Raw genomic sequence first — 26,703 nt, forward strand, 5'->3', positions numbered from 1 at the left:
AGAGGTTTTGCAGTCAGTCCCCAGGAGAAAAAGAAATGCTCCATAGCATTTCACTATCCACAGCATAGATATCACTATGACCACTTAAGCAATTTTTACTGAGTATAGTAAGAGCTAAATTCAAATTGCTAGAAGTGAATTGTTTTGACTTTAGCCAAATGGCAGCAGTACAAAATGTGGTAGAGTAGCCTCTTTTCCTCCAGACTTTCAAACTTTCTTTTTTTCAAACAGGGTCTTTAACTGTTAGGCTGTGTCTAGACTACATGGCTCCATCGATGGAGCCATGTAGATTAGACAGATAGGCAAAGGCAAATGAAGCCGCGATTTAAATGATCGCGGCTTCATTAAAATTTACATGGCTGCCGCGCTGAGCCGACAAACAGCTGATCAGCTGTTTGTCTGCTCAGTGCGCTAGTCTGGACGCTCCCCTGCCGACATCAAAGCCCTTTGTCGGCAGCCCCGGTAAACCTCATCCCACGAGGAATAACGGGGCTGCCGACAAAGGGCTTTGATGTCGGCAGGGGAGCGTCCAGATTAGCGCGCTGAGCAGACAAACAGCTGATCAGCTGTTTGTCGGCTCAGCGCGGCAGCCATGTAAATTTAAATGAAGCCGCGGTCATTTAAATCGCAGCTTCATTTGCCTTTGCCAAAAAAACAAATCTACATGGCTCCGTCAACGGAGCCATGTAGTTTAGACGTACCCTTACAGTGGTAAAGAACGTTTTTAAAATGAGTAAGGATATGTCTACGCTACAAAGTTAATTCGAACTAACAGACGTTAGTTCGAATTAACTTTGATAGGCGCTACACTAGCGCTCCACTAGTTCGAACTTAATTCGAACTAGCGGAGCGCTTAGTTCGAACTAGGTAAACCTCATTCTACGAGGACTAAGCCTAGTTCGAACTTACTAGTTCGAATTAAGGGATGTGTAGCCCCTTAATTCGAACTAGTGGGAGGCTAGCCCTCCCCAGCTTTCCCTGGTGGCCACTCTGGCCAACACCAGGGAAACTCTATTGCCCCCCTCCTGGCCCCGGACCCCTTAAAGGGGCACGGGCTGGCTACGGTACCCGTGCCAGGTGCAAGCCTGACAGCACCGAGCTAGCAGACCCTACACCTGGCACGGCTCGAGCCAGCCACCCGATGCCCCCCAGCCCTTCCCCTCTTCCCGGGACCAGGCTGGAGGCTCCCGGGAGCTTGGCTGGGCTAGTGCGGACATCGTGGACCTCGTCCACGACTCCACACTAGGCACAGGAAAGTGGCCAGCTAGGGCAGGAGAGCTGCCAGCCTGGCCACCCAGGAGCAGGTGTGCATGAAAATCAAGGTGGTCCACTGAGACCCCTGACCCTGAGCCCTGAGCTTACAATGGCCGTCCTGGGTCAGACCAAAGGTCTATCTATCCCAGGAGCCTGTCTGCCGACAGCGGCCAACCCTAGGGACCCTGGAGGGGATGGACCGAAGACAGTGACCAAGCCATTTGTCTCGTGCCATCCCTCTCCAGCCTTCCACAAACTTTGGGCAGGGACACCACTCCTACCCCCTGGCTAATAGCACTCCATGGACCCAACCTCCATCACTTTATCTCACTTCTCTTTAAACTCTGTTCTAGTTCTAGCCTTCACAGCCTCCTGCAGCAAGGAGTTCCACAGGTTGACTCTTTGCTTTGTGAAGAACAACTTTCTGTTACTAGTTTGAAGCCTGCTACCCATTCCTTTCCTTTGGTGTCCTCTAGTCCTTCTATTATGGGAACTAATGAAGAACTTTTCTGTATGCACCCTCTCTACTCCACTCATGCTTTTATAGACCTCTATCCTATCCCCCCTCAGTCTCCTCTTTTCTAAACTGAACAGTCCCAGTCTCTTTAGCCTTTCTTCAGATGGGACCTGTTCCAAACCTCTGATCATTTTAGTTGCCCTCCCCTCTCCCACCCTCTCTCTTCCCCTCTCCCACCTCCTTTTCCCAGTCTCCCTGAGTTTTGTTCAATAAAGAGAGATTCTATTTTTGACCACACGTTTTCTTTATTTTGTACATCAGGAAGGGGGGCTAGGGAAGGGTAAGTGGAAGGAGGTGAGGGAGGAATGGGGTACGAGCCCCCGATGGGGAGGACTGGGCTGGCTCTGTGGGCTTCTGGGGGTGGAAGCTCTCCTGCAGCCCCCCAATTGCCCCCTCTCCCCAGATGGCAGCCTGCGGCAAGTGCAGCCGGTCTGATGGCCGAGTGCTGTGATGTGTCCAGTGTGGGCACTCCGGGCACTCCAAGCCAGGACTGCTTTGCAAGCGGGGCACCCCTGAGAACTGTCTGTCCGGGGTGGGGGTCGGGTCTCTTTAAGCACAGCCCTCGGCTAGCCTGAGGCAGCAGCTCCATGCTCTAAGTCCTCATCTGATGCCCTGCCGGCACTGCTTCCGGCCATCCTTAACCCCGCTTCAGGGTCCACTTAATGTGGACATGCTAGTTCGAATTAGCAAAACGCTAATTCAAACTAGTTTTTTAGTCTGGATGCGTTAGTTCGAATTAGCTTAGTTCGAATTAGCGCTGTAGTGTAGACATACCCTAAGAGATACAGTGATGCCTGCCTAAGTTTGCAGAGAGCCTGAAACTGTAGTGCTGGGAAATGCAACCTATCCCAGTTCATCTCAGTGGGTGTCATCCATTACTACTGTCATTATGGAAATGCAGGCAGTTAAAATGTTTCATTAGTCCTAGCACAGAAAAAGGGAGAGGAGGATTGCCACAATCTACTCTAAGGGACCTCTTTGGGGCCTATGGTTTGGGAGTGGGGGAGACTTCAGCAGGCACCATCATATTTTTTCCCCTAATCAAGAAAAATCAAAGTCCAGGGAGCCTAGCAGAGGACAGCAGGGCCTAAAAGCCCAATCAAGAGGAGCCACACCCAAGAGGCAAAGGGTGTGTCCACGCAGCAGCGTTATTTCGGAATCACAATGCGAGCGCCTACACAGCAATGCCGTTATTCTGAAATAAATTCAAAATAATGGATGGCTTATTACAACTTCTGTAAACCTCATTCCACGAGGAATAGCACCTATTCCAAAATAGCTATTTCGGAATAGCAGTAGTGTGAACACCCCACTGCTGCTATTTCGACATAGCTCCTCCCCAGGGTCATTCCTGCGGCTCTAAATCGAGGTAGCATGTCCACATTAGGGAAGCCTGCTTCGGACTCATTTTGAGGCTTCCCTGTAATGTAGATGTGGTATTTTGAAATAAGCTATTTTGGAGTATTTCTTCTTGAATAGCTTATTTCAAAATAAGTGTGCAGAGCAGACGTACCCCAAGACAGCATATTTTGAACAGCTGCTCAATTGACTGAAGACATCCTGTTTTGAACATCTGCTTAATTGACTGAACACAGTGCCTCAGTGTCTTGTGTGGACATATTTTATTCTGTGAGCAAAGCTTGGAATAACATCACTCTCTTGTAGGGTTTCAAATACTGAAAATCTCAAATTCCCAAAAGACATAATATCAATATGAAATTACAGAAGGTGCCAGAGAAACACAATGCATTTTGACTTGGTAAGAAATAACCACCGATCGTTAATGTACTAGCAAGAACTTAATAAATCATGCAGGTTTTATTAGGTTAGTTAAATAGATGGGAGACATAAGGCTCTTCAACGGTATTTTGCGTGTACAGGAATACTTGTGTACAATTTGATTCAAAAGTGAGTTCAACTAACTAGCTATCTTTTGCCCAGAAGTTAAATTTCATTCAATATGGAATGTATCAAAGACTAATCCCAAGAAGAGTGCCACAACAAGACTGTTTATTCCAACTCAACACAATGAGTGATATCCAAGCAGAGCTAAACTGCTGTCCAACACAGCTATGCTCTATATCATCAGCCCAAACTTCCTGACATGTTTACCAGAGTAAGTGACATTACAGCATATGACTCTAACTGGGTCAGAAGATCATTAGAACTCTTCTTCTAAAGTTAGTGCTGGGATTTTAGCCAATCCACACACTCAAATACCCCTGTACTTGGAGAAACTTAACTTTTGCTGGCTCCCTAAATAGTATCATATATAGCACCCACGTCAAGTGCCGCTTGTAAGAATGCTTTCGGATTTTCCTTTGAGAAATCCTAATCTATTTAACTTAGTTTATTTTGGTTAAATTTATGCTCACGGTGATGAGCATGCTGTGGATAAACAGATTAGCTATACAAACACAATCATTTGGCATAATTCAATACACAAAATGCTTGTCAGATAAGAGTGTCATTTCCTTTGCATACTATTAGGCTCCGTAACAGCTCAGATTTGCTTTGTGATTCTTGCATCTGGGTGCCGACATGAAACTACATTTGTCTGACACGATTCCACAACTGAACATGTTAATCTCTAAGCAGCTTTCTGAGCAAGGATAGGAAAAAAAAGACACATTTACTGTGCATTATGACAACTGTTCAAGATGCACAGTCTGAATCAATTCCTGATTTCAGCAAATCAGTCACAGTATCATCTAGTTCTCAAGGAACTTCAACCAAAGTTGAAGGAAAGTTTATATGTGTTTGTCTGAAAATTGTGACTAGATGTGCATTATGCCAACTGTTAGATATTACTCATTTTCTTCAGATCCTTTCCTAATGGGTAAGCTCACCTTTCCATTGCTCAGATCACTTTCTTGTTTCAGAGAAGTGCATACAAGCAACTGCTAGGTACCCACATGCAAAATGAGAACCACACTTGGCTGATTCTCTTTAAACTGCAAACAAGCAGCTCTTTCTTCATGTGCATGATGCCACAGAATAGGGCCTCCAACATCTGCTTGAGCTATTTCATAGGTTGTATGCGTGATCATTAATGGCACATACAATGAGATTGTGTTTACTGCATGTAGTAGAACACAAAACTCTTCTCTTCTGCAAGCTATGAATCAGAATATTTTTCACAATTACTGACAGAAAACACCGTGCCATCATTAGTCAGCATTGTCAACAGTGACTAAGCATAAATCATCCAGCACAACAAATTAGGTTTCCAAAACAAAACTATTTTCCATGATAGGCCCCAGAAGTACAATCCATTAAAGAAGTGAGGACAATCCCTTATTAGTCTGGCATGGATTAAGAAAGTGTTTCCTACAGTCTTCAGGTCTCTGGCTAATGTTTAAATTTTGCTGATATATATATATATGGCACTACAGAGTGAAAATGAAGTGGTGTTCCTGACAGCGGGTCAATAAAAGGCGCTACTGAATAGAAAATATATAGTCTGGTGGTTTCTGCTTATTTCCAGGTGGACTGGAGTCCATGTCACAAACCACCATGTACAGTAAGCACAATCACTAGCCTCTGCACAAGAGAGGCCCAGGACTGAGCTAGCATAAATTCTGAATTACTTACCACCTCTAGAGAGGGTGGTCCCTCCAGGCCAGGGTTGAGCTCATGGGCAAGGCTGTGCAAGGAAGCTGTCTGTACAATGCCTGGCCTGCGGATATACAGAGGACTTCAGTCTCCTGTACTGTCAATCTCAGTCAGTGTGAGCTCAAATATTCACCAAAAAGCTACGGGTCAATTTTTTCCCTCAGATGCCCTCGTGTAGTTCCCCCACGTATGTCAATGGGAACCACATATCCACACATCCAACGGGAGAATGTGACCCTAGAAGTGTGTCTTACGTACTAATCCCGCCTATGCAGAGGACCATCACTGCGCTCTAAACAAGTGTGCAAGATTTAACATTTCAAACCAAGTGACATCTACATGTCTTGCCTTGACAAACCGTAACTGATACATCTGTTATTAAATTTAATAATACAGTGTTTACTGGTGCAGGATTTTAAAGTGTGTTTTTCTTAACATAGATATTTTAAAATTATGAATGAAACAGGAGTGAGATTAATGTAAGATATTTTATTAGACTGATTTCATCCTATGACGCTGTGGTAAACACACCTCTAAGTCTTGTCTTTGTTAAAATACATCCTAACAAGTCTTGCATAGCAGCGGGTATGACTTGGATATGAGGCATTTGTCAAATTCTAACACCATTAATTTGTCCTCATTGTATGAATATGTGAAATGGCGGGCAAGGGCAATTACTTCACTACCTGACTTCCATGACGTATCATTTCTAAGCACTGCAGTGTATAATATCACTCCCCCATAACAAATCATAACAGTTCCTAAGGTCTGAGCTTTTGGCTCAGTGTGGAATAAGAATGCGGACTGATTCCAAAAGCAGTTGTCGATGACGAGGAGACTCAGAGTAAATATGTATTCCGTCAGTGCATATGTCCACATCACTTATCACAATGCCATTTACTATGTCTGTGTATATGGATGGCTAACAGACAAATTCTCATTTTCAACCAGTACCTCCCTTTAACACAAGCACATTGTCATCTTACTTGTAGACTAGAGGATAGAAAGGGGGAGGAGATTTAAAATATAATTAAAATAGGCTTTCATTTGAAGCATATCACATATGTAACAGGCACACAAATTAAGGGAGATGAGAAGGTAATTGTCCTCTCCCTTGGCTTCAGGATACCCTAGTTACCAGCCGTCTATAAAGGCATACACCTCAGAACCCAGAGCTTTGTCTTGCCTCTTCAAACCCCTTCCCTTCTTTCCCTCCACCCCACGACACACACACATACCGCATACTCATTTTGATGAAATTTCATCCCTGGGCTGAGCCACTCTGTCTTGGGAAGGATACTAGAGTTTGTAAAATAGAACTTCCCCAGATCAGACAAGCAGTTAATAGTCTGAGAGGCAGATCAGTCAGTCTACTATGAATTCCATTTGTAAGAGAAGACCACACCAAAAAGGTATTACTTACATGTATGCGTCTTCTTTGTTACAGAAATACCTGAAGGAAAGAAATGATACCATTGTTAGGAAAGTGACCATTGTATAAAGTCTTTTGATACATATTTCATTATAAAACTCTTTCATCAGAGACATACGGCTGCCTCTATAGAAGAGGCATGAACGTCACATCGATTTCAACATTAGATTCAGGAGTATCTCCCTTCTTTGTATGCAGGTTTTAATGTTACTTTATATCCTTACCCTCCTCCCCATTAATGAAGGTTCATATATGTAACCACTGAGATTTTGTTGATCAAAAGCCTATTTGAGTTAAACAGTTGTGGGATATGTGACTGCCCCGAAAGGCCCAAGAGTATGTTCAGAGGGGTACAACCCTTTATGTCTCATAGTAAAGAATTTTCCCACGCTCATACCAACCAATGCACACCAACCTCCCCAGACAGAAAAGATCTGAGCAAGATAGCAATTCATTTGCTATGGTTATTATGTGCAAATTGTTTTTTCACTACAAACCACAAATTATGCTTATTAAAACCAAACAAACGGCACTATGAATATGGGCATTACTGGTTGCTATTCTAGGCTGGAAGCAAAATAGATAGAACCTGTTAAATATATTGTTGAAGGAATAAAGATGTTTTTATGCCAAAGAGGCTCGTGGTGTTAGTCAGCAGGGATCATCCAGTGCCAATGAAATTTTAGACGTTATAAAAAATGCAGAAAAACAAATGGAACTAGGCAAGATACATAATACCAAATAAAGATAACATTAACTCCGCTAAATGTCATCGGAATTCATGCTTGAATATAAACAATGTCGTCTCTACTTTGGTAGATAACTGGTGCTATACTCTGAGCTCTCATTATTTAAGCTTCACTCTCCTTTGGGGGCATTCTGTGAGAGGGGAAAGAGGTTACTGGAAGTAATGCAACTATTTGAAATATTTAGTTCATGATTAAGACCTGTAATGAAATCTTGAATAGGTTTTGCTCGCAATGTATGAAAACAACACAGTTCTGTATCCCCTTGACCCTCAAAACAAATTTATAGAAAAAGAATGACCTTTTATTTTAGCCCTATTACTTTGTTATGCAACTTTTCAGTGAGGCGAAGTGGATTACAGAAAACGTACTAAAAACAGATATCATTTGTATATTTATACTTGACCTCTTCACGACATTTTCAAAATGTCCTTATTGTGACATATAATTAAATCAATAATGCTGACCCCAAGTACTTAGTGCTGGATTAACTCTTCTGGGAGGCGGGGGCTAGTAGATTTTGTGGGACCTCGCCAAGGCTCTGGGATTGGACCAAAATGAGGGGCTCAGTGTGTGACGGGGAACTGCTGGGGAGCAGGATGGGGTGAAGGGTCTGGGCAGGAGGTAGAGTTTGGGAGGGGCCAGGGGATTGGGGTACTTACCTGGCACAGCTCCTGTGGGAGGAAACAGGTGACTGTGTAGCCCTGGGCCTACAGGCACTGCCTCGCTACTCCCATTGACCTTACTTAGTCTTTGAATCTGAAATTATAGCCCTCATCAAGAACACCCATTCCTCCGAAAGTCTTTGTTGTTGTTCATTTTCTTGGTTGATCTGCAGAATAGCATACAGCGCTCCTTACAGAAACTTTCATTACTACAAACTGTCCTAACATTTCCTTGATGGAAACCTTTACCTGTGCTCTAACCTATTTGACTAGCTCCTGCAATCTACTGAATAGCAAACACTGAGAATAAAGAGTCTTTAATTTGAAAATAATTTGCAACTGACTCTCAGAACTCTAGTGCTAATAAATTGATACATCAGTGCTCTTTCAGCATTATGAAAGCCATATGTGTACTCTTCCCAGAAAATAATGCTTTTGGTAAAATCACTTTGAACAGACAGTGTTTATGCTGTCACTTCTGATTACTCACAGCCTCATCACAATACCGTTTGCCACAGCACAAAACAGACTTAGCTGTATATGCTGACTGAGGAACGACTTTCTCCTGACGCATGAAGCATTGATAGAAATATCAATGTTCATATCTTTGTACTTTAAAATTTTAAATAAGTATGGTATATTAATCTAATCAAATGTATCTGTAATAATTACCTATTAGAAGCTGATAAGGCTTAAGAAGTTTTACACACACATTTTTAGATCAGATTAAACCATATACCATCTTAATTGCAGTAAAAAATGATGTCTTCTGCAACATTACATTGCCATTTGCAGGATATAAACTAAAGGCATTAATTATAATTGAGGCTTTACTGAAACCAATTTTGGTCCAAATGAAATCAGTGTGAGTTTTGCCATTGATTTCAACAAAACTAGATTCAAATTAACTAAGAATCTTAACTATATTTTTAAAGAAGTAATATTTTCATTTGTAAATTTAAAGATTCCTCCCACATAAATTATTAAACGTAGGGGAAAGTTTGAATAGCAAAGGTATTAGGACATCCAACCAGTTAATCAGATAGGATATATTTTAACCAGTGGTTTAAGATTTAACAATAAATATGTAGTGTATTTCTAGGCTGCTGCAACATGTCTTGTCTAGTATTATAAGAGGAAAACAAAGGCAGAGCAATTCTAACCACCAAAGTATAATAATCATCTAGAAATATACAATTAAAAGTGTGTTATGCATGGAAATATACAAATAACGCTATTTGTTCATATGGAGGCATAAACTAGACACTGACATGAATTTTAAATCACTCACCGTCTCCACCAATGCTAATTCTATTCAGATCCAGATTTTTATGTCTGTTCTATGGGTCATATCCCACTAGTTTCACATACAGAAGTAGTCAATTCCATCAAAATCTATAGGATCACTTAAGGATTTAACTCTGCATTGTCTAAAGTATATAATCAACTTTAATCACATTCAGTTTAATGGAATTTTGTTCATAATATTCGTAGGATTGGGTGCTAAATTTGTACAATGGAATAGAAAAAAGCATATTATGGAAAAATGCACATGGTAAAATAGAAATGGGATGCACGATCCTCAACTCAGCATTGGATCAAACTCCAAAGTGTGTCTAAAATGATACATCAAGTATTATTTTTGTAAACAAATTGGCACACATATAAACCTTTGACCCAAATTAAAAAGCTATTTAAGAAAAACGTAGATTTTAAAATAAGATTATAGAACGTTTTGCTTTACATGCATGGATTCATTTTCAATGTGATATTCTGAAGTAATGTGTGACAACTTAGTTTGATTATCACTAGCCTAAACGGACTTAAAAATAAGAACAAACAGCTTTAGTGTTACTAATACAGAAAGATTTCCTGACTTCAACAAGCCAGACTTCAAAGTAAAACAAAGGAAATGTCATGAAAATATCAGTGTATCATTGCTATGGTTATCAGTAAGTGAAAGTTTTAATATTACATTTATCACTTCAGCAATGTAGCTGGACATTCCCAATCAATACCATATCCTAGCTAAGTTAACATGTTGCTATGCAATTCTCTATACAGCAACAAGCAATTTCATTTTGTTTCCAGTTAAAATAATGTATATGACATTTCTTTTTCCACTCCCACTAAATATACATAATTTGCTATTATCGGTGGTGTTTACAAAAACAATTTTCAGAGGGGGAGCCATGTTAGTCTGTTTCAGCAAAAACAAGACTAACACATTAATTTGGGCATAAATGTTCCATGAACATAACATAACAATGTCCAGCAAATACATTTATGCCCAAATCAATTTGTTAGTTTTAAGATGCCACAAGACTCCTTATTGTATTTACAAAAATAGTTTTCCTTATTCAATGAACTTTAGGGAAAATATCCAGCAACAGGGATAGGATATCATTTTACAGTTATGATATTTACTAGCCAACTTCAAATAGAGATAAAAATGTCTTTTGAGAATAAAAAAAATCAAATATTTATCCATCGTAAGTTATTTCTTGGAGTTACCCACCCAAATAATGTTTAAAGAAACATAATGAAACTGCTTACTCTGAGAACTCAGATTATTATTTTTGTTGTTCAACTGTCAACTCTTCATATTTCAAGGGGAAAACTTCTATACTTTGATGTATAGAATGGTAAGTAAAAAAAAAAAGTACCATCTAGCAAAATTAATTATTCTCCAAAACATCCAACATATAGTTTTCTTAAAATTCCTGAAAGATAATTTCTAAAAATTGTCATCAGAAAGGCCTCCATCATAGACAGACCATGTAACTGAGCAACCAGGATAATGTTTCATTTTCTATATTTAAGATTAATGTAAACTGACTTTATAACACAAGCTCAGGCTTTTGAGCCAAAATTAGTTAGGTTCATCAGTGCATGGTTACAAAAAAATCAGGAAATCAACATTGTAAGTTTGGGAATTTCTGGAACTTTGAGTTTTCATGCACTTACAAACTTGACATTATGGAATCAAAAACATTAAAACTTTTTAACTCTAGACTTCCTGCCTGATGTACTGTGTAAAATCAGAAGGAAAATGTGCTACAGTCTTCTGGATCCCACTGTGTTTCTATCCTTCACTCCACTTCTCTTTTACCTTATCATGGTTAGAAGCTAGCAATTAAGGTGATAGATTATGCATACACTTAGCTAATATAGAGAACCTAGCAAAGCAGAATAATGGTCTTGAATGTCCTCAGATAGGAATACATTCTTTTAGAATGTCTAACAATGATTTAAATAAAGTAGATAGGGATCCCTGGCTTGAAAAAGTCATATGATCTTTCTTGGCACTGTTTTTATGATGGCCAATGTAAAAGAAAAATGCACACACTTATTGTAAATGCAGGCGGAGCAAGTCTCACCAAACAAAATGAGGTTACAAAATAGTGTCCTTGTCTAGGACAAAAGAGCTGTTAATGATAATCAGTACATATTACTGAAAGTGCTCCAAGTACTTTTGTTTCAAAAATTGTTAATGGACACTAATGCTTATAATTCACTCAAAAGAGAAATAAATGCATGTACTAAAGTTGCAAGGACAACATACGCTAGATATCAAACAATCAGGGATGTAAAAACAATTCCATATTGTATAATTACTTAAATGCTTTTCTTTAAAAAAATCATTTGAGAAATTTTTATGAGAATTAAAATATTTTGTAATGTCTTAGATTTCCTAGAGCTTTCTGGTACAAAGTGATGGAACAGTAGCTCATCATGGCAAAAACAAAGCTTTTCTATTTAGGGCTCTCTCATGCTTTTTATTGTAAAGGAATGGCATATGGGGGGAGTACTCAAGGTCTCTCGAGCTCAGATCCCAAAAGGTAGAAGCTTAACTCCCACTGATTTCAAATGGAATTAGGTGCCTAAATGGCTGAAAGGATCTAGGCTTTTGACCCCCTGGTTGAACTGGAAATACTTCATATTCTTCCCAGGGTTGGAGGAAGACCTGGCCACTATAGGTAACCATTCAGAAGTGGCAAGTGACGCAGGAGCTCTAAAGTCCCATTTTCCAATGTCCCTGAGGAGCCAAAGATCCAGTGAGACACAGGCTGCTAAGTGCTTAAGTCCCTTTTGACTTACTTTATTTTAAAGCGAGTTTCTAGCCCTCAGCATTGGGGAAAACAGCTTGAAAATGGGAATCAAGTACAATCAGTGCAGTGATGTCAATACCCACCCAAGCAGAGAGAGCCCAGCAGTTGGGGCAAGGACTGGGGTCCCCCATCCTACTGTCTTTGCCTCTGGAAGAAGACAGGGGACTCCTGCTGCCACTCCCGGTGGGCAAAGTAGGGAGTTCCAAGCTGCTGTCCATTCCTTCCTTGCAACAGAGGAAGATACCCTGCCATACCTACCCCAGGGTGTCCTCTTAGTCCTCTGGAGTGACCTAATTAATTGGGAAAACTGATGAGCTGAGCCCCAATTTTAAGGAAGTTTCTACAAGCACTTGTTTTCTTGGACTTGCCTTACCTCAGAGGGTCTTTCAGACCTTTAAGTGTTTCCTTTTTCTTCCATAAATAGTTTATGAAATAGATTTAAAAAATGGACAAAACATTACAAAATCTCTACATTTTTATGTGTCAAACATCAGTGTAATATATATGTGTAGATAGCTGATCTAAACTTAATTTTCCTATTTGTACCTTGTGCATTAAAAATTAAATACAATATAGAATTGCATCTAAAAAAAAGAACATAGATCCAGCAGGAAGCTACCTAGAAAAACTTTGAATTCGTTTTGTTTTAATGACTAGTAATTACACAATTGACTGAGCAAACGATAAAGTGAGGATTTAAAAATAGTTTTACAGTGCTCCACAATTACAGGGAGCAAATTCCATTTAATGTACAGCATTCCATGAATCCAACCCTATTCAACACACTATTGTTCTTAAAATAAGCTAAAACCACATAGAAATCGTCCATCTCTTAAAAACTGACAGCGGCCGCCTTCTTATGTATTTTATTCATATTGTGAGCCTTACTGTAAGCCATCATTTAAATAGTTTTAACTATAACAGTAAAATACTGCCACAAGCGACAGACACCTTCTCTATAAGCCCTTTACCTTTTCCTTGCAGTGACATTCAAAGCACAGAGTTTCCTTCATTTAAAGGAGCTGACCTATCAGCTCACTAATGGGAACAATTAATTTAACCTGCACTAGATATACTGCCAAGGAGCTCTGCAATGTGTGCAGCTTCCTGAGGGGAATCAGTCCTCAATGGTTGGCCCTTCCTGCTATTTGATTCATTGACTAGAGTTCCACTTCCTTTCTAGTTAGTCTGATTTTATACAAAGAGGACATTGCAGAAAATGTGAATTGTTTAGCAAGTAACATGATGTTAGTGAGCTCACTGTTAGGTATCCCCAGAAGCAGCTTGATTCTGGGAAGCAATGAGAGTGTATGGACTTCAGACATGTTTGCTGTGTTTTGGACAGCCAAAAGCCCCTTCTGCTCCTTTGAGAATAGTGTGGGAGTTGGTTATTCTTGCAACTTAGATCATAAAAGGTTAACTTTTTCTGACTGTTCCCCTGGCCTGCATAAAAATATTCCTACATGTATTTGTATAAGTTACACTTAAGAGCAATACTTTATTTGATCATGTAATCATACGTACCACTCAAGCCCCTTTCCCCAACTCTTCCCTGAAATCCCTCCCCTTCCTCAAGGCCCGGCCTTATTCATTCCATTCCCATCCCTCCATCACTTGCTCTCCGACAATCCTTACTCACTTTCTACTGGTTGGGGCAGTGGATTGGTGTACAGGAAAGGGTGCGAGGTTTAGGCTCGTAAAGGGAGTTTGGGTGTAGGAGGAATTGTAATAATTTGACTGAATTATACTTTACCTTCCTATATTTTCCCCTGAAGTATCAATTATATGCAACATTCTTCCCTTCCTATCTACATTTCCTTGTGGTGTTACTACTGCACACACTAAATTCCTGTAACATTCAATGATGGGTAAAGTGATCTAGATTTCAAGTATGGAATCCTTCCTGCTGAAATTTAAGTATTAAGTATTTAAGTATTCCCGGTGAAATGCTCTAAATATGTATAATATTGATGTAAATATCATTTTCTATATATTCATAAAACATGTAGCATTCATTTATTTAGTAAAGGATACACCTTTCATTATGCTATACAAACAGCAACATTACCACTGTTGTTCCCAAAACCAGAAAGAAAGCTGAACAGAACAGAGGGTTTTCAGAGAACATTTCCCAGTTCAAATGAAAAAAAAAAATCTCATTTAACAGAAAAGTACTGGTAGGTTCTCTGAAACAGCTTATGTATGGAAAGTCTCATTTGTACACTGACCATTAAATAGGATTATCAAATACAATTTACTAATGAATTCAAGGCAGACTAATTCTCTTGCATGACATAATACAAATGCTACTTCTTCCATCCCTTGCTGCCAGTGGTTACTTCAAATACTGAACAACTACTGGAAAAGGAAGTCTTCCTAGAAACCGAACATTAAAGACATTAGTGTTTCTTAAAGGAATCTGCATTGAAATGTTATTTCAGCTTCTGCAGCACTCAAATTACTGAACAAAACTAGGATAATGGTCAAACATTAAAAAAAGTTTGAATAAAGCTAGTACCTGTCTATTGACCACAGGAAGTCCTATATAAAAACGGAAAATGGCATTCAGCATTTTTATTTAAAAGGAGACGAGGAAGCATTGACAAGAACCATGAAATTGGATTTGGCTTGGAGTTTATAATAATCATTGAAACAGTCTTTGAACTAACCTCTGAATTATCTAGTAGTTTGGGAATATAGCAATTTGGTAGACACTGTAAGGTAACGTGTGCCTCCAGAACACCATACTATGTCACTGTACATTGGTTGTGTGGTATGTTGCTAACCCTCAGTGTACTAATAATTAATGGAAATTTGCTTAAGGGAACACAGTTGAGAAAGTAACGAACAAAATACATTTTTATGATCAACATTTGAATGGAAAAGAAGTGTTATTTCTAGGCAGCCTTTATTTGAGCTTCTTGTGGTACCGTTGATTTACTCCTGGTGCTGTTTTTACTGCATGAGGACACAGAAATGATTGTTATCCTTCAAATAGTAACACTGCAGAATCGTCAGAGATTTCCTAGATCAGTGGTCACCAAACCAGTCGATCGGGATCTACCAGTAGATCTTGGAGCCTCTGACAGGTGATCCTGACTGGTTTGGCCGGGAAGCTATTAAGTTGCCTCTTTCCCTACTGTCATTCTACTCCTGTTCTCTCCCTTGGGAGCCTCCTGCTTGTCATGCAGGAGGGAGAAGAGGGGGGTGCTGATGTCAGGGTGTCCTTCTTCCCCCCACTCCTGTACCCTGTCTCCACACAGAGGGAAGAGGATGGAAGGAGCGTGGCAATGCAAATCTTTGTCACTCTCACACAGTGTGTGTTCCCCAGGCAAATGCAGTATCCCCTAGGCCACTCCAGAACCCACTCCACCTCCCTACCTTCAGCAGGTCCCTTATCCTGCCTTTCTAATATGGGAGCCAGCTCCATCCTGTGTTGGCTGTCCTGCCACTTCCAGGGTGGGTGGAGGGGGGCAGGACTCAAGCGCACCCTCCTGTGCTCTGCAGGAGAGTGCTCTATCCCCTAGTACACTCCAGAACCTATTCAGCCTCCCTATCTTCAGCAGGTCCCTTATCCTGCTTTCCTAATACAGGAGCCAGGCGGATCCCTGGGGCAGCCTGTGTTGGCAGGACTCGACCCCACCACCCTATGCTCTAGAGGTTGATGCCCTAACCCTGAGATCCCACTCCACCTCCTGCAGGTCCCTTATCCTGCTTTCCCAATGCAGGAGCCAGGTCCATCCCGGAGGCAGCGGATGTTGGCTGCCCATGTGGGCATAGGGATCCAGCCCACCTCCCTGTGTTCCAGAGGCTGATGCCCCTTAGTCCACTCCAGAACCCAGCCTACCTCCCTACCTTCAGCGTGTCTCCTCCCACACTCTCTACCCCTTTGCCCAAGACCAGAGCCTGGACTCCAACCCCTACCCCAGCCTGGTGAAAGGGAATGAGATTCGGGGAGTGAGCAGGGTGAGGCCTCGGAGAAGGGCTGGAGCAGGGGAGGGATCTCAGAGAATGAGGGGAAGAAAGCTGGGTATTTGGCAAGGGTTTTTGGGTTTGAGGTAGATCTTACATTGCACTTAAATTGAAAAAGTGATCTCGTGGTTAGAAAGGTTGGAGACCACTGTCCTATACTATGGCGCAAAAGGGTGGCTTGTCTGTCAACTGGAGAGCCTGGAGCTAAGACAGCCTTAATTATAGGACATTCCATACTTTGTTTGAATCAGGTGGTAAAAAAGGCTGCAGGGATGGGGTTTCTGCAATGAGGAGTCTTCAGAGTGAAGCTGTAGGGAAAGAGGGTCTCCAGGCAGTGGTTCCTGAGGAAGTGACAGCTCCTCAGGATGGAGGAATTTCACCCACGTAAAGCTCCAGGGGAAGATTTATATTTGTAATTACTTGAAAATCTAGTTAATTTAATTTAAAAAACCCAGCACCTAAAAAGGGCCATGTGACTGAAAGAAAGGCCGAAGTTTGTTGAAAGAGGCCTGGTGAAGGGGGAAAGGGGCCGGACACAGAAGTCCCAGGCCACAAAGGGATGTGCTCAGGTGGTCACTGTCCCTATTCCTGGGCCTCCACCAACACACATACTTGGTTCCAAATCCATGCTCATAGCTGTCCCATCCCTAAAATAGACTAAGCCCCTTATCTCAAAACACTTCAACTTTCAGGGGGGTTACAATTCACGCTGACATTTTGCAGCCAGAGCCTGTCCCATGTCTAGTATTTCTTGATATATGTCCACAAATAATTTGATAACAAGGTTCAAAAAAGAACTAAATACATTAATGTGGGATAAGTCCATCCGTGGCTATTAGCTAGTACGGGCAGGGGTGGTGTCCCTAGCCTCTCTGATAGAAGCTGGGAACGGGCGACAGGTGATGGATCACTTGATTGCCTGCTTTGTTCCCCCCCTTTTGGGGCACTTGGCACTGGCCACCATCAGAAGTCAAGATACTGGGCTAGATGGACCTTTGTTCCAGCCCCATATGGCCGTTCTTATGTTCCTACTACTTACTGAGATGAAGATACTTCCCAAAACCTACTATTTTCACCTAAGGTTTTAACAGAAAAACATTTAAGTCTGTAATATCAAAGAAACTACGATTTCTGTCATATATTGTTTAGTTAGTGACATACAAACACACCTATGGGCCGATACATTATAAAACAACATATTTTAAAAAAATCATTTCTATTGATAAGATAAATCTCAGGTATTTAATTTTGTTCTAATTAAGTTATGAGGTTAAGGACTTGTGGTTCATTCCATAAAAGCAATGTCAGTTATTCACCTTGAGAAGTTATCTTGGTAGAACTACATTCGGCCATTAAGCCCATGTAATATATAGTACTAGGATGTGTTGTAGAGTTGCATATAAGACAATTGCGTTGCTGGCTGAATTCCAGTTTGGCTTCAGTGCATATTTTCTTCAATTAACCCTGGTGCACACAAATTGCACATAGGCACAGAAGATTTCCCATTCCCTTCAAGACAATACATAAGGGAAGACTTCACACAGACAGAAAACTTCACATAAGTTTTGCACAGAAAGTCTTTCATCAGTACAGTAGCTAATGGGCACAAGAAAAAATATTTGTACAGCAGAGAGAACGGGGTAGCTATCTTAGTAGTCTAATCATGGCAAAGCCTTATAGAACAGCAATTTTCTCCTAACTTCTTATTGTTGCTATCCTCCAAAGCCAATATTCAAGCAGTTTTAAACTTATAATGTATATCCTGTTTTCTCAATTGCATGCTTCTCCTTGTCAATATAGGAAAATATTAGAAATATCTAAGCACTGCTTGGATACTATAGTGGCAGTGGAAGGGTGTGTCTAGACTACCTAGTTTTGTCGACAAAAGTGGACTTTTGTCGACAAAACTATACCAGCGTCTACACTACCGCTGAGTTCTGTCGACATAACGTCGACAGAACTCAGCAGTTTTGTCGACGCTGGTAAACCTCATTTTACGAGGCATAACACCTTCTGTCGACAGAACTCTTGTCGACAGAAGGTGTTATTGCCTGTAACATTGCGTCCAGACTACGGAGTTCTGTCGACAAAGCAGCTTGCTTTGTCGACAGAACTCAATGTGTCTGGACGCTCTTTGTCGACGGAAGTTTTGTCGACAGTATCTGTCGACAAAACTTCCGTCGACAAAACGCGGTAGTCTAGACGTACCCGAAGTTACCTGCTACCAGTCTAGCAGTAATACCATGCTATGTGGATGATCACTAGCTCCTATGACTGAGTGGCTTGAACTTGTATATATTGCTTGAAAGATGGCACTAGTACAGTACTGTCTAAGACTTTGGTACGCTACTGTCTAAGGAAGAAGTGTACCACCTAATGAGTCACCAGCTCCATTTTAATATTCAAGTAGCCTTTGGAGATCTCCCAAGTGCTGACCTAGGATAGCCCGGCTCAACTTTTGACAAAAATCAGGTGGAATGTTTGCACAGCACACATTTTTTGCTAATTCCTTATATAGTTCATAACCAAATTATTATTATAATTGAAGTTTGCTATGCCTAACAATTGCATGTAGTGGCTGACGAGCAAGCTGCAAGTACCATTATCTTTCAAGTGGAGTTGTAACATTTGCAAAGATATGAGCAATGCAGTAAAGGAATTTTACAGTTACACTGAAGCAAATTGAAAATATGAAGATGTATCCCATATCAAAAAAGTATTCAACACTACACTAAATGCTTGATGTGCTTTCCTTGCAGTTATTGCAGTTACAATAATACTTAGCATTTGCTTTATACAATGCTTTACCTCTTCAAAGCTTGGTGCAAACATCCTCAAAACCCAGGTGTTATCCCCAATTTACAGACAAAGGAGGAGACACAAATGTAGTTACAAAAATTGCTCAAGCCCATGGAGGTGGTATTTCAAAAAAACAGTCATGTACAAGAATAAGGAGGTTCTCACTCTGTCCTCTACTCAATGACTCCTTCCATGTATGTGGTGAAATCTTAATTTTGTCCCAATCAGGGGTGCTGGAAGAAATTTGTATATCGGGTTGCTGACAGCCACTGAATCAAACTGTAAACCCTGTATATAATGAAAACTGCTTTAAGCCAGAGGATGCTGCAGTACCTCCCTCCCCACGGCACCTCTAGTTCTAGTATTTTTGGTCCTTTGCCCCTCCAGTTCATAAAGCATCAGAATGATTGTGATTTCACAAGGTAAGCATCCTGGGATGACTGAAGAACAGAAAACCTATTACAAATTACCACTTTTTTAATCAACAGACATCTTGGATCTGAAAAGTGGGCCTATGTCCTGGAGAGGACCCTTGTAATTTTCTAACATCAGATTAGTATTCTCAATTTAGGGCAGTGTTTCCCAAACAGTGCTCTGGGGTTCCGCAAAGTGAAAGTAAGGGTTCCATGAGAACCCAATCACTCCCCCCCATCCTCTCCAGCGCCGGTCTTAGGGGCAGTCGAGCTCAGCATTTGCCTGGGGCTGCCATTTTCAAGGGGCTGCCAGCTTTTTTGTTTTGTTTTTCCACCTTTTTTGGTCAACCAGTTTTCCCTGGTGCTTTTTTTTTAAAAAAAGGGTTTCGTGGCCAAATAAAATTGGGAAACTCTGATTTAGGGCATATCCAGGAAATACAAATAATGGCTCCCAATACTACCAGCATGCCTCCCTCCACCATTTTGCTTTGAATTCTCCATATTTTGTTTTGTAAAATGACAATTGGGAAGATATTCTGATTTACTAGATTTTTCCTAGAGGTGAACTGTTGTGACTGCAGCCAGTATGTATTTGACCAACATGGGTACAAAATATCAGTGGTCACAGTGAAAGCATGCTCAATAGGAAGAAAAAATTAACCTATGAAAATTAGTTTGAAATATTAAGATTTCATTCTTTATTAAAATCTTCCTATGGTTTTTTTAAAACCATCCTATGGTATTTAATAATTACAGCCCTGCTACAGGGTTTTTGGTGGGATTTTTTATTGTTCTATAACAATTAAAATTCTGTTACTCTCAGTTGAAACCAAAAGAGTGGTTCTATAAGGAAATGTGTTCTCTAGTGTGAAATCTTTAAAAAAAAATATGGGGAGAGTGTACTAGACTGAATTAATACCTAGTGTAACCCCATTGACTTAAATATAGTTATAGTATGAATGTGTTTGGCTAATTATGTTTCAAATAATTGAACATCATCTTATTACAACCGGGGATTATTTTAATCATAATTAAATAATAATCAATATTCACTGGCAAAGAATATTTTCTCTTTGCCAAGTTGCTCCATTATAGATTCTGAAGAATGGTCTTTTTGAAAAAATATTTATGATCTGGAAAGTCAATTTCTTGTGTGTTGCATTACTTTATCAGCAATGTTCTTGTAAATGTGACTTTCATTATTCTGCTGAGATTGACTGTCAAAAGTGGTACTTTTTAGTAGGTTCTCTCCAGGTAAATTCTGACTTTTACAGACTGACTCCCTTTTATTTCAAAATATACTGAGGTTGAATTTCGGCTTCTCATTGCTTTGCTCTCCTGGGGAAGAGAAGCAGATTCTATTATGTCTTGATCAGCTGCAGCTGAATGGGGGGAATAGGGAGGGGAAAGGAACTATGCTGAAGGCTTATGCAAAAATTGAGACTTGAATATAGCACAAGTAGCACTTCAACACTTTAGATTCCTCTAGTACAGAGCTCCCTGGAGAGTTCAGTTTAAATCACTAAACTTATTTCAGGAAAGGGGGAAACACCCTAGAGAAAACTCTGTCGACTCCAGCAATATTAATAAACTGGTTGCCAGTGATGTGAACTATAATTCTTGACAGGTGTTTGACAAATTTGTAATTCCTACAAAGCCATCTTGTGAGTACTGCACTTGTTGCTATTATTTTCAAACAACCATTTAACACTATTTTATGCACACATTAGGACTGAAAAAACCTGGGAAGTGCAACACCAATTCTAATCTACAAAGCAAGGCTGCTATGACCACTCTGAAAACCTGTCATCCACGGAGATTATTCTTTTCTCTTTGTAAAAGGTCCATATACCAGAAAAAATCACATTTGCTGCTTAATTAATAATCTGAGATTCTTTCAACACAAATGCATACAATACTGAAACTGATCTCAAACACAACCCTAGACAGAATTACAAGCGGGATATTATTGTACATTTTAGGTCCAATTTTGCAGTTTTGACAAGTAAAATTTCCACTAAAATCAACCTACTGTGTCTTCAGCTTCAGCATTTTATCAGAAATTGTGAACCAGTGTTCCCTGTAAGATGAGCACTTGGGCAGCTGCCTTAGGATGTTAAATATTGCTTAACTGAATAGTTGAGTAACCTCATTTTTTACTGGTTAGTCAACTATAGTCCCCGGGGGTGGGGCCTGCAGCCAGTGGCTCCAGCATCATTCCTGAGAGTCCCCTGCCATTCTGCGCTGCTGCTTCTGTATCAGAGGCAGCAGTGTGGGGTGACAGGCAGGAGCTGGTCCACGAGGGGAGGTAGTTTAAAAACCAGCTCCCCTCACAAACTGGCTGACTGTTGCCCTGTGCTGCTTCCTCTGATAAAGAGGCAGCAATGCAAGGTGGCAGCAGCCCGTCTAGGGGTGGGGTTGAGCTCCTGGACCCATCGCAAACTGAAACCAAGCCAGGCTGCCTACCTGTTTGGCTCCTAATACACTTTAAATGCAGAGCCACAGTGGGGGTATGTTCCAGACCCATCGCAAGCCAGGACTGAGCCAGGCTGCTGGCAGACTGCTAAAAAATTTACTGGCAAGGTATGTGTTTGTGAAATGTGTGTTAACCTATAAGCTTTTGTTCATCGGTTAATTGGTTAATCGACTACACTATTACATCCCTAAAATGCTCAGGAGAGATGTAGGTGCTACCCAGGTTAGGAGAACAGCCACAGCTCCCCACAGCCATCACCGTGTGTTTCTATTGATGGTGCACAGCCACACATCCTTCGGTGCCCATAGCAACATTGATTCTGCACATGGATGTAAAAAAATAGAGGGAACATTGCTGTGACCGGAAGTTCTCCTATAGACAACATACAATGAAAAGATGGGCTAAATTAATATTTGATCTAACTGCTCAAACCAAGAAGTTATATGAGGGGTGAGTTTGGCACAATTTGTTAATAAATGTCTCCTTCACATTTGTTTTCTATATGTTGCATTTTCCTTATGGTGAAATGTAATGGTAAATCTTTTACTTTCATGCACCTTTGGATGCCAGTTACTTTGCAGCATGGAGTCTGCCATGTTGTTATTTTGGTTAGGAATTATCTTACAGTCAAAATGTCTTCAGATCCCTGTGCACAATGAAACCAGTCAAAAAGATTAACTTCTTTCAGATGATTATTTTCTAAGGCTTAAATCCAGCACATAAAAAAATATAGTGGACTGAAAAATACTGCAAGGTGATAATGAAATGTTCTAGACCTTAAATATCTTTTTGACCTTAGATAATAAACAGGTTTCCAAAATATTTGAATTACAGTAAATAATTAAATATAATGTTAACTTAAGAGTGAATGTATTTCCTTTTTACGCTGTCTATAAAAAGGGACATTTGCTATCTCAGGAAGATCAATATTAACAGACAGAATGAATCCATATCCCAAAATATGCAGCCTTTTGTATTATTTTACGTTTTTCTTTATTAGGTTGAATTTGCCACCATCATACAAAATGTCATTTTCTCTTAGCTTGCAATGTAACTCCAGTGAGCCTGCAACCTCATTGCCAGATGAAACCACCATTGACAATCTTGAATGTACAAATTCAGACACAGTTGCATTGACCCCCTGGCACTTTACCAATAAGAATCCATTAAGAAGATTCAGAGTGGCCCATAAAAGCTCTATTTTTTGTAGTGAAATCTCGGCATGGGGGGATGGGAGAATTGCTATTTGAAATCAAGTGAAAGTTTGTTGCCCTTATGTCACACAGAGAAGCAGAAATAGAAGAGGTTGCAATGCACACCTAGGGTACATCTACACAGCAGTGTTATTTCGGATAACATACTGTAGTCCGTGTCTACCCTAAAAGCAGTTATTTTGACATAATGTCAAAATAATGGTGAGCTGGAGGACTTCTTCCTCCGACTCTTGTAACCCTCATTTTACGAAGAGTAAGGGAAATCAGAGGAAGAATGCTCTTTCTTGGACTTCCTACTGTGTAGACGGCGCCAAAAGCCAAAATAAGCTATTTCGACTTAAGCTACACATTTAACGTAGCTCAAGTTGCATAGCTTATTTCGGCTTTAGCCCTGCTGTGTAGATGTCCCCCTAAAGTGCATTTGTCATTCCAGTCCCTGGTAAATTTATAACCTTATTAATGGCAGTTTGGTGGTTGATACTGATTGTAATAAATAGTAATAAATGTGTGTAACAAATAAAACATTTCTTGTCCTTTGCTGTTGGTATGTGCACAGGTTTCATAGTGAAATCAATTGACTCTTGGTGTGTGCTCCTGAAGGTAGATTCTATGCCAGAGCCTATCAATTAAGTTGCTAGGTTAGTCTTTCAATAGAGCCCATGTATGCTTTTAGCTTTTTAACTTTGTTTAATCTTAAAGAAATTCAGCAGAATCTCTGAAACAAATATTTACAATGAATACAGGGAGCTTGGCACAGAAATAGGCTAATTTTGGTACAAACCTAAAGCAAACACCGAATCCAATTCACTTTTCCAGTTGATTCTGCTCTCTTTTCTGTGTACTGAAACCTTGGGAGCTTAGCCGTGTTATGTATCCCTTTTCTTACGCACAGGACTATCGAAACAGACCAGTGCACTACAACCTCCACAGGTTGATATAGCCAGCATAACATGATTGAACCTGATAGATTTAAGTTAAATGTTAACAATGTATAAATCAAGAGTAGAAATGGTTTTGTGGTGTGAATAGTATAGAACTCAGGAGATCTATGTTCAATTCCATGTTCAGCCAGAGATTTTCTGTATGATGCTGGGTAAATAATTTACTCTCTTCGTGCCTCACTTTCCTGCCTGTAAAATGGGAATATTATACTTCGTTCCTCTGATCCTGTGTCTTGTTTATTTAGATTGTAAACTATTTAGAACAGGGACTGTCCCTCACTATGTGTTTATACTGATTTCAATTGCAGCCCCTATCTCGGTGTTTCTTAAACTTTTTGAGACCATGGAACACCAAACAGTATTTTTTTTTTTTTTTTTGCGGAACACCTATGAACATTTTCTTTAAAAAAAAAAAAGGTGCTGTTAGACAAAAAAAGACACAAACAAAGAAGTAACAAAAACAAAGAAGAAGTCGCAGCACACCTGAGAGTTGTTCACAGAACACCAGTGTTCCACGGAACATAGGTTAAGAAACACTGCCCTAGGTGTTACTGTTATATTGTTATTAATATACCATTTGGATCAACTTCAGTATCTCAGAGACATCACTAAGGCAAACAGACAGTTAGGTAGCATCTGAGAAATTTGGGTAACAGAAAAGATTTGTCAATTAATACTTGCACTTTGTACCACATTCCACTGCCCCCAGAAGAAGTTGGGATCAGTCTCCAATCCCCTTTCACTGGCAAAATGGCCAAAGAAACATTTAATTCTTTCCCTAAATTTTCTGCTCTCTGTAGGCAGTGTTCCCTTAAGGAACTCAGAGAGAGCTTTTGCAAATGCTTGGAAGCAATAGGAAGGCACTGTAGCTGAAAGAGACATGAATATCTCCAAATAATCCCACACTAGTTATTTTCAGGGCTCCAGGGAAATTAAACAAGGGGTGGGAGGAAGAAATAACCTGGCTCCTTCACATACACATCTCAAATTTACAACATCAGTGATTGGAGCCTAAGAGCAGAATTTTGAGCATTACTCTGTAAATTCATTTTAACAGAATCATATCCAGGACTATCCGTCTGCAGGGAGCAGGTGACACGAGTGTGGGAAGAGAAGGCAAGGAAAGAGGGAGGAGAGATTTGATTATGTTTGAGGCATTTCGATTTAAGGATGTTCTTCACTGACAAGATATCTTATCTGAGAGAGGCTTTGCTCAGCTGCTGTAAAACCCTCCATATTTATTCAAACTCAGCACATTCCTGGCAGAATCAATTGGCTCAACAAACTCTAGATGTTCTCTGTACTACCTTACAAAAAGGTATTTCAATACCCAAACTAACTCCAGGCAAACACAGGATGTATGAAGGCTGGGGGGGGGGGAGGCAGGGCAGAGTATGAACGCAGCAGCGGCCTGGCGAGCTCCCTGCTCACTCTCCTAGCAGCTTTCTTGCTCCTGAACCTCTGTACAGCAAGCAAGAGGCTCTGGCACCACCATCATGCTTCCCCCTCACCCGGGCTGGGCATGGTCATTATTCGCTGGCTGGAGGCTTCCTGGGCGGAATTCTACTGGGAGGGGCGGGCGTTGGGTGCAGTGTAGCTGTGTGAAGTCCCTCCTCCCCCGCAGCCAGAGAGAGGCGAGTGGAGGTTGCTGCAGAGGCTGGGCATGGGGAAGGGATGAGGGACAGAGGTCATGGGGCATTGCCAGGGCCAGGCATGGGAAGGGGCTGGCGCAGTGCAGCGGACGGAGAGCGTAGCAGAGACCTGGCAGGCACTGGGTGGGGCTTGAAGGGTGAAGCAAGTCGGAACGCTGCAGGGCCCAAGCACGGAGAGAAGCAGGGGAGGGAGCAGTTGTGGGGCACTGCATGGGCTGGGCCAGGATGTTGGGTCTTGGCAGGGTGGTGAGTGAGCAGGCTGGAGCTGTGGGGTCTCTGTACGGGTTAGCTGGCGGCGATGGGAACGTGGTGCTGTTTGAGGAGGGGCTGCAGCCTGTAGGGCTGCGGGGGAAGAGGCCAGTCAGTGCGGAAAGGGGCTGGAGCCAGGGGGTGGGGACAGACTCTGGTGGTGGCCTAAGATGACCCCCCCCATGGGGGAGTGATGTAAGGGCCAGAGGAGCTGCCTGGAGCACCTAGTGAGGCACCCTGTCTGGAGGTAAACACGGGCTGGGAGTGGGTTAGGTCGATGATGTGATGATGTCATTCTGTTATCTGACAGGAAAATTTATTTTATATATATAGAGAGAAAACTTTAATATGTAAATTTAGTGTTGGCAAAAGTTGTTGGATTGATAAGGTTTCTCTTTAATCCACCAAGCCTCAGTAGTGCAAACTTTCTCGAATTGTCGGTTAGCCTAATCTTGTAGCATGATAGACTACCTCAAATAGAGAGACTGAGGAGTGCAGGCTACAGGCCCATTCGTTCAGTGCTTTCAATCAAATACCTTAGTCGAAGTATGTGCTTATGGTACTTAAACAACTCATGAAACTTGAGCCTCAGCCCTTGACCTCTAATGAAGATGCCAACATGGGTGCCAGTTACTGTCAAGGAAAA

At 41.0% G+C, this 26,703-nt stretch overlaps 1 protein-coding gene across 2 annotated transcripts in view; it reads right to left on the reverse strand.

Moving 5' to 3' along the window:
- Window positions 1–26,703, reverse strand: part of RORA (RAR related orphan receptor A) — a 551,492-nt gene that overhangs the window by 156,189 nt on the left and 368,600 nt on the right. For both annotated transcript variants that reach the window (XM_075897683.2, XM_075897682.2), the window contains exon 2: window positions 6,810–6,839. In XM_075897683.2, coding sequence (XP_075753798.1) covers window positions 6,810–6,839 — 30 coding nt within the window. The remainder of the gene's footprint in view (window positions 1–6,809; window positions 6,840–26,703) is intronic.

This window comes from Pelodiscus sinensis, chromosome 14 (assembly GCF_052426305.1).
Source record: "Pelodiscus sinensis isolate ZL-2025 chromosome 14, ASM5242630v1, whole genome shotgun sequence".
Taxonomy (NCBI): domain Eukaryota; kingdom Metazoa; phylum Chordata; order Testudines; family Trionychidae; genus Pelodiscus; species Pelodiscus sinensis.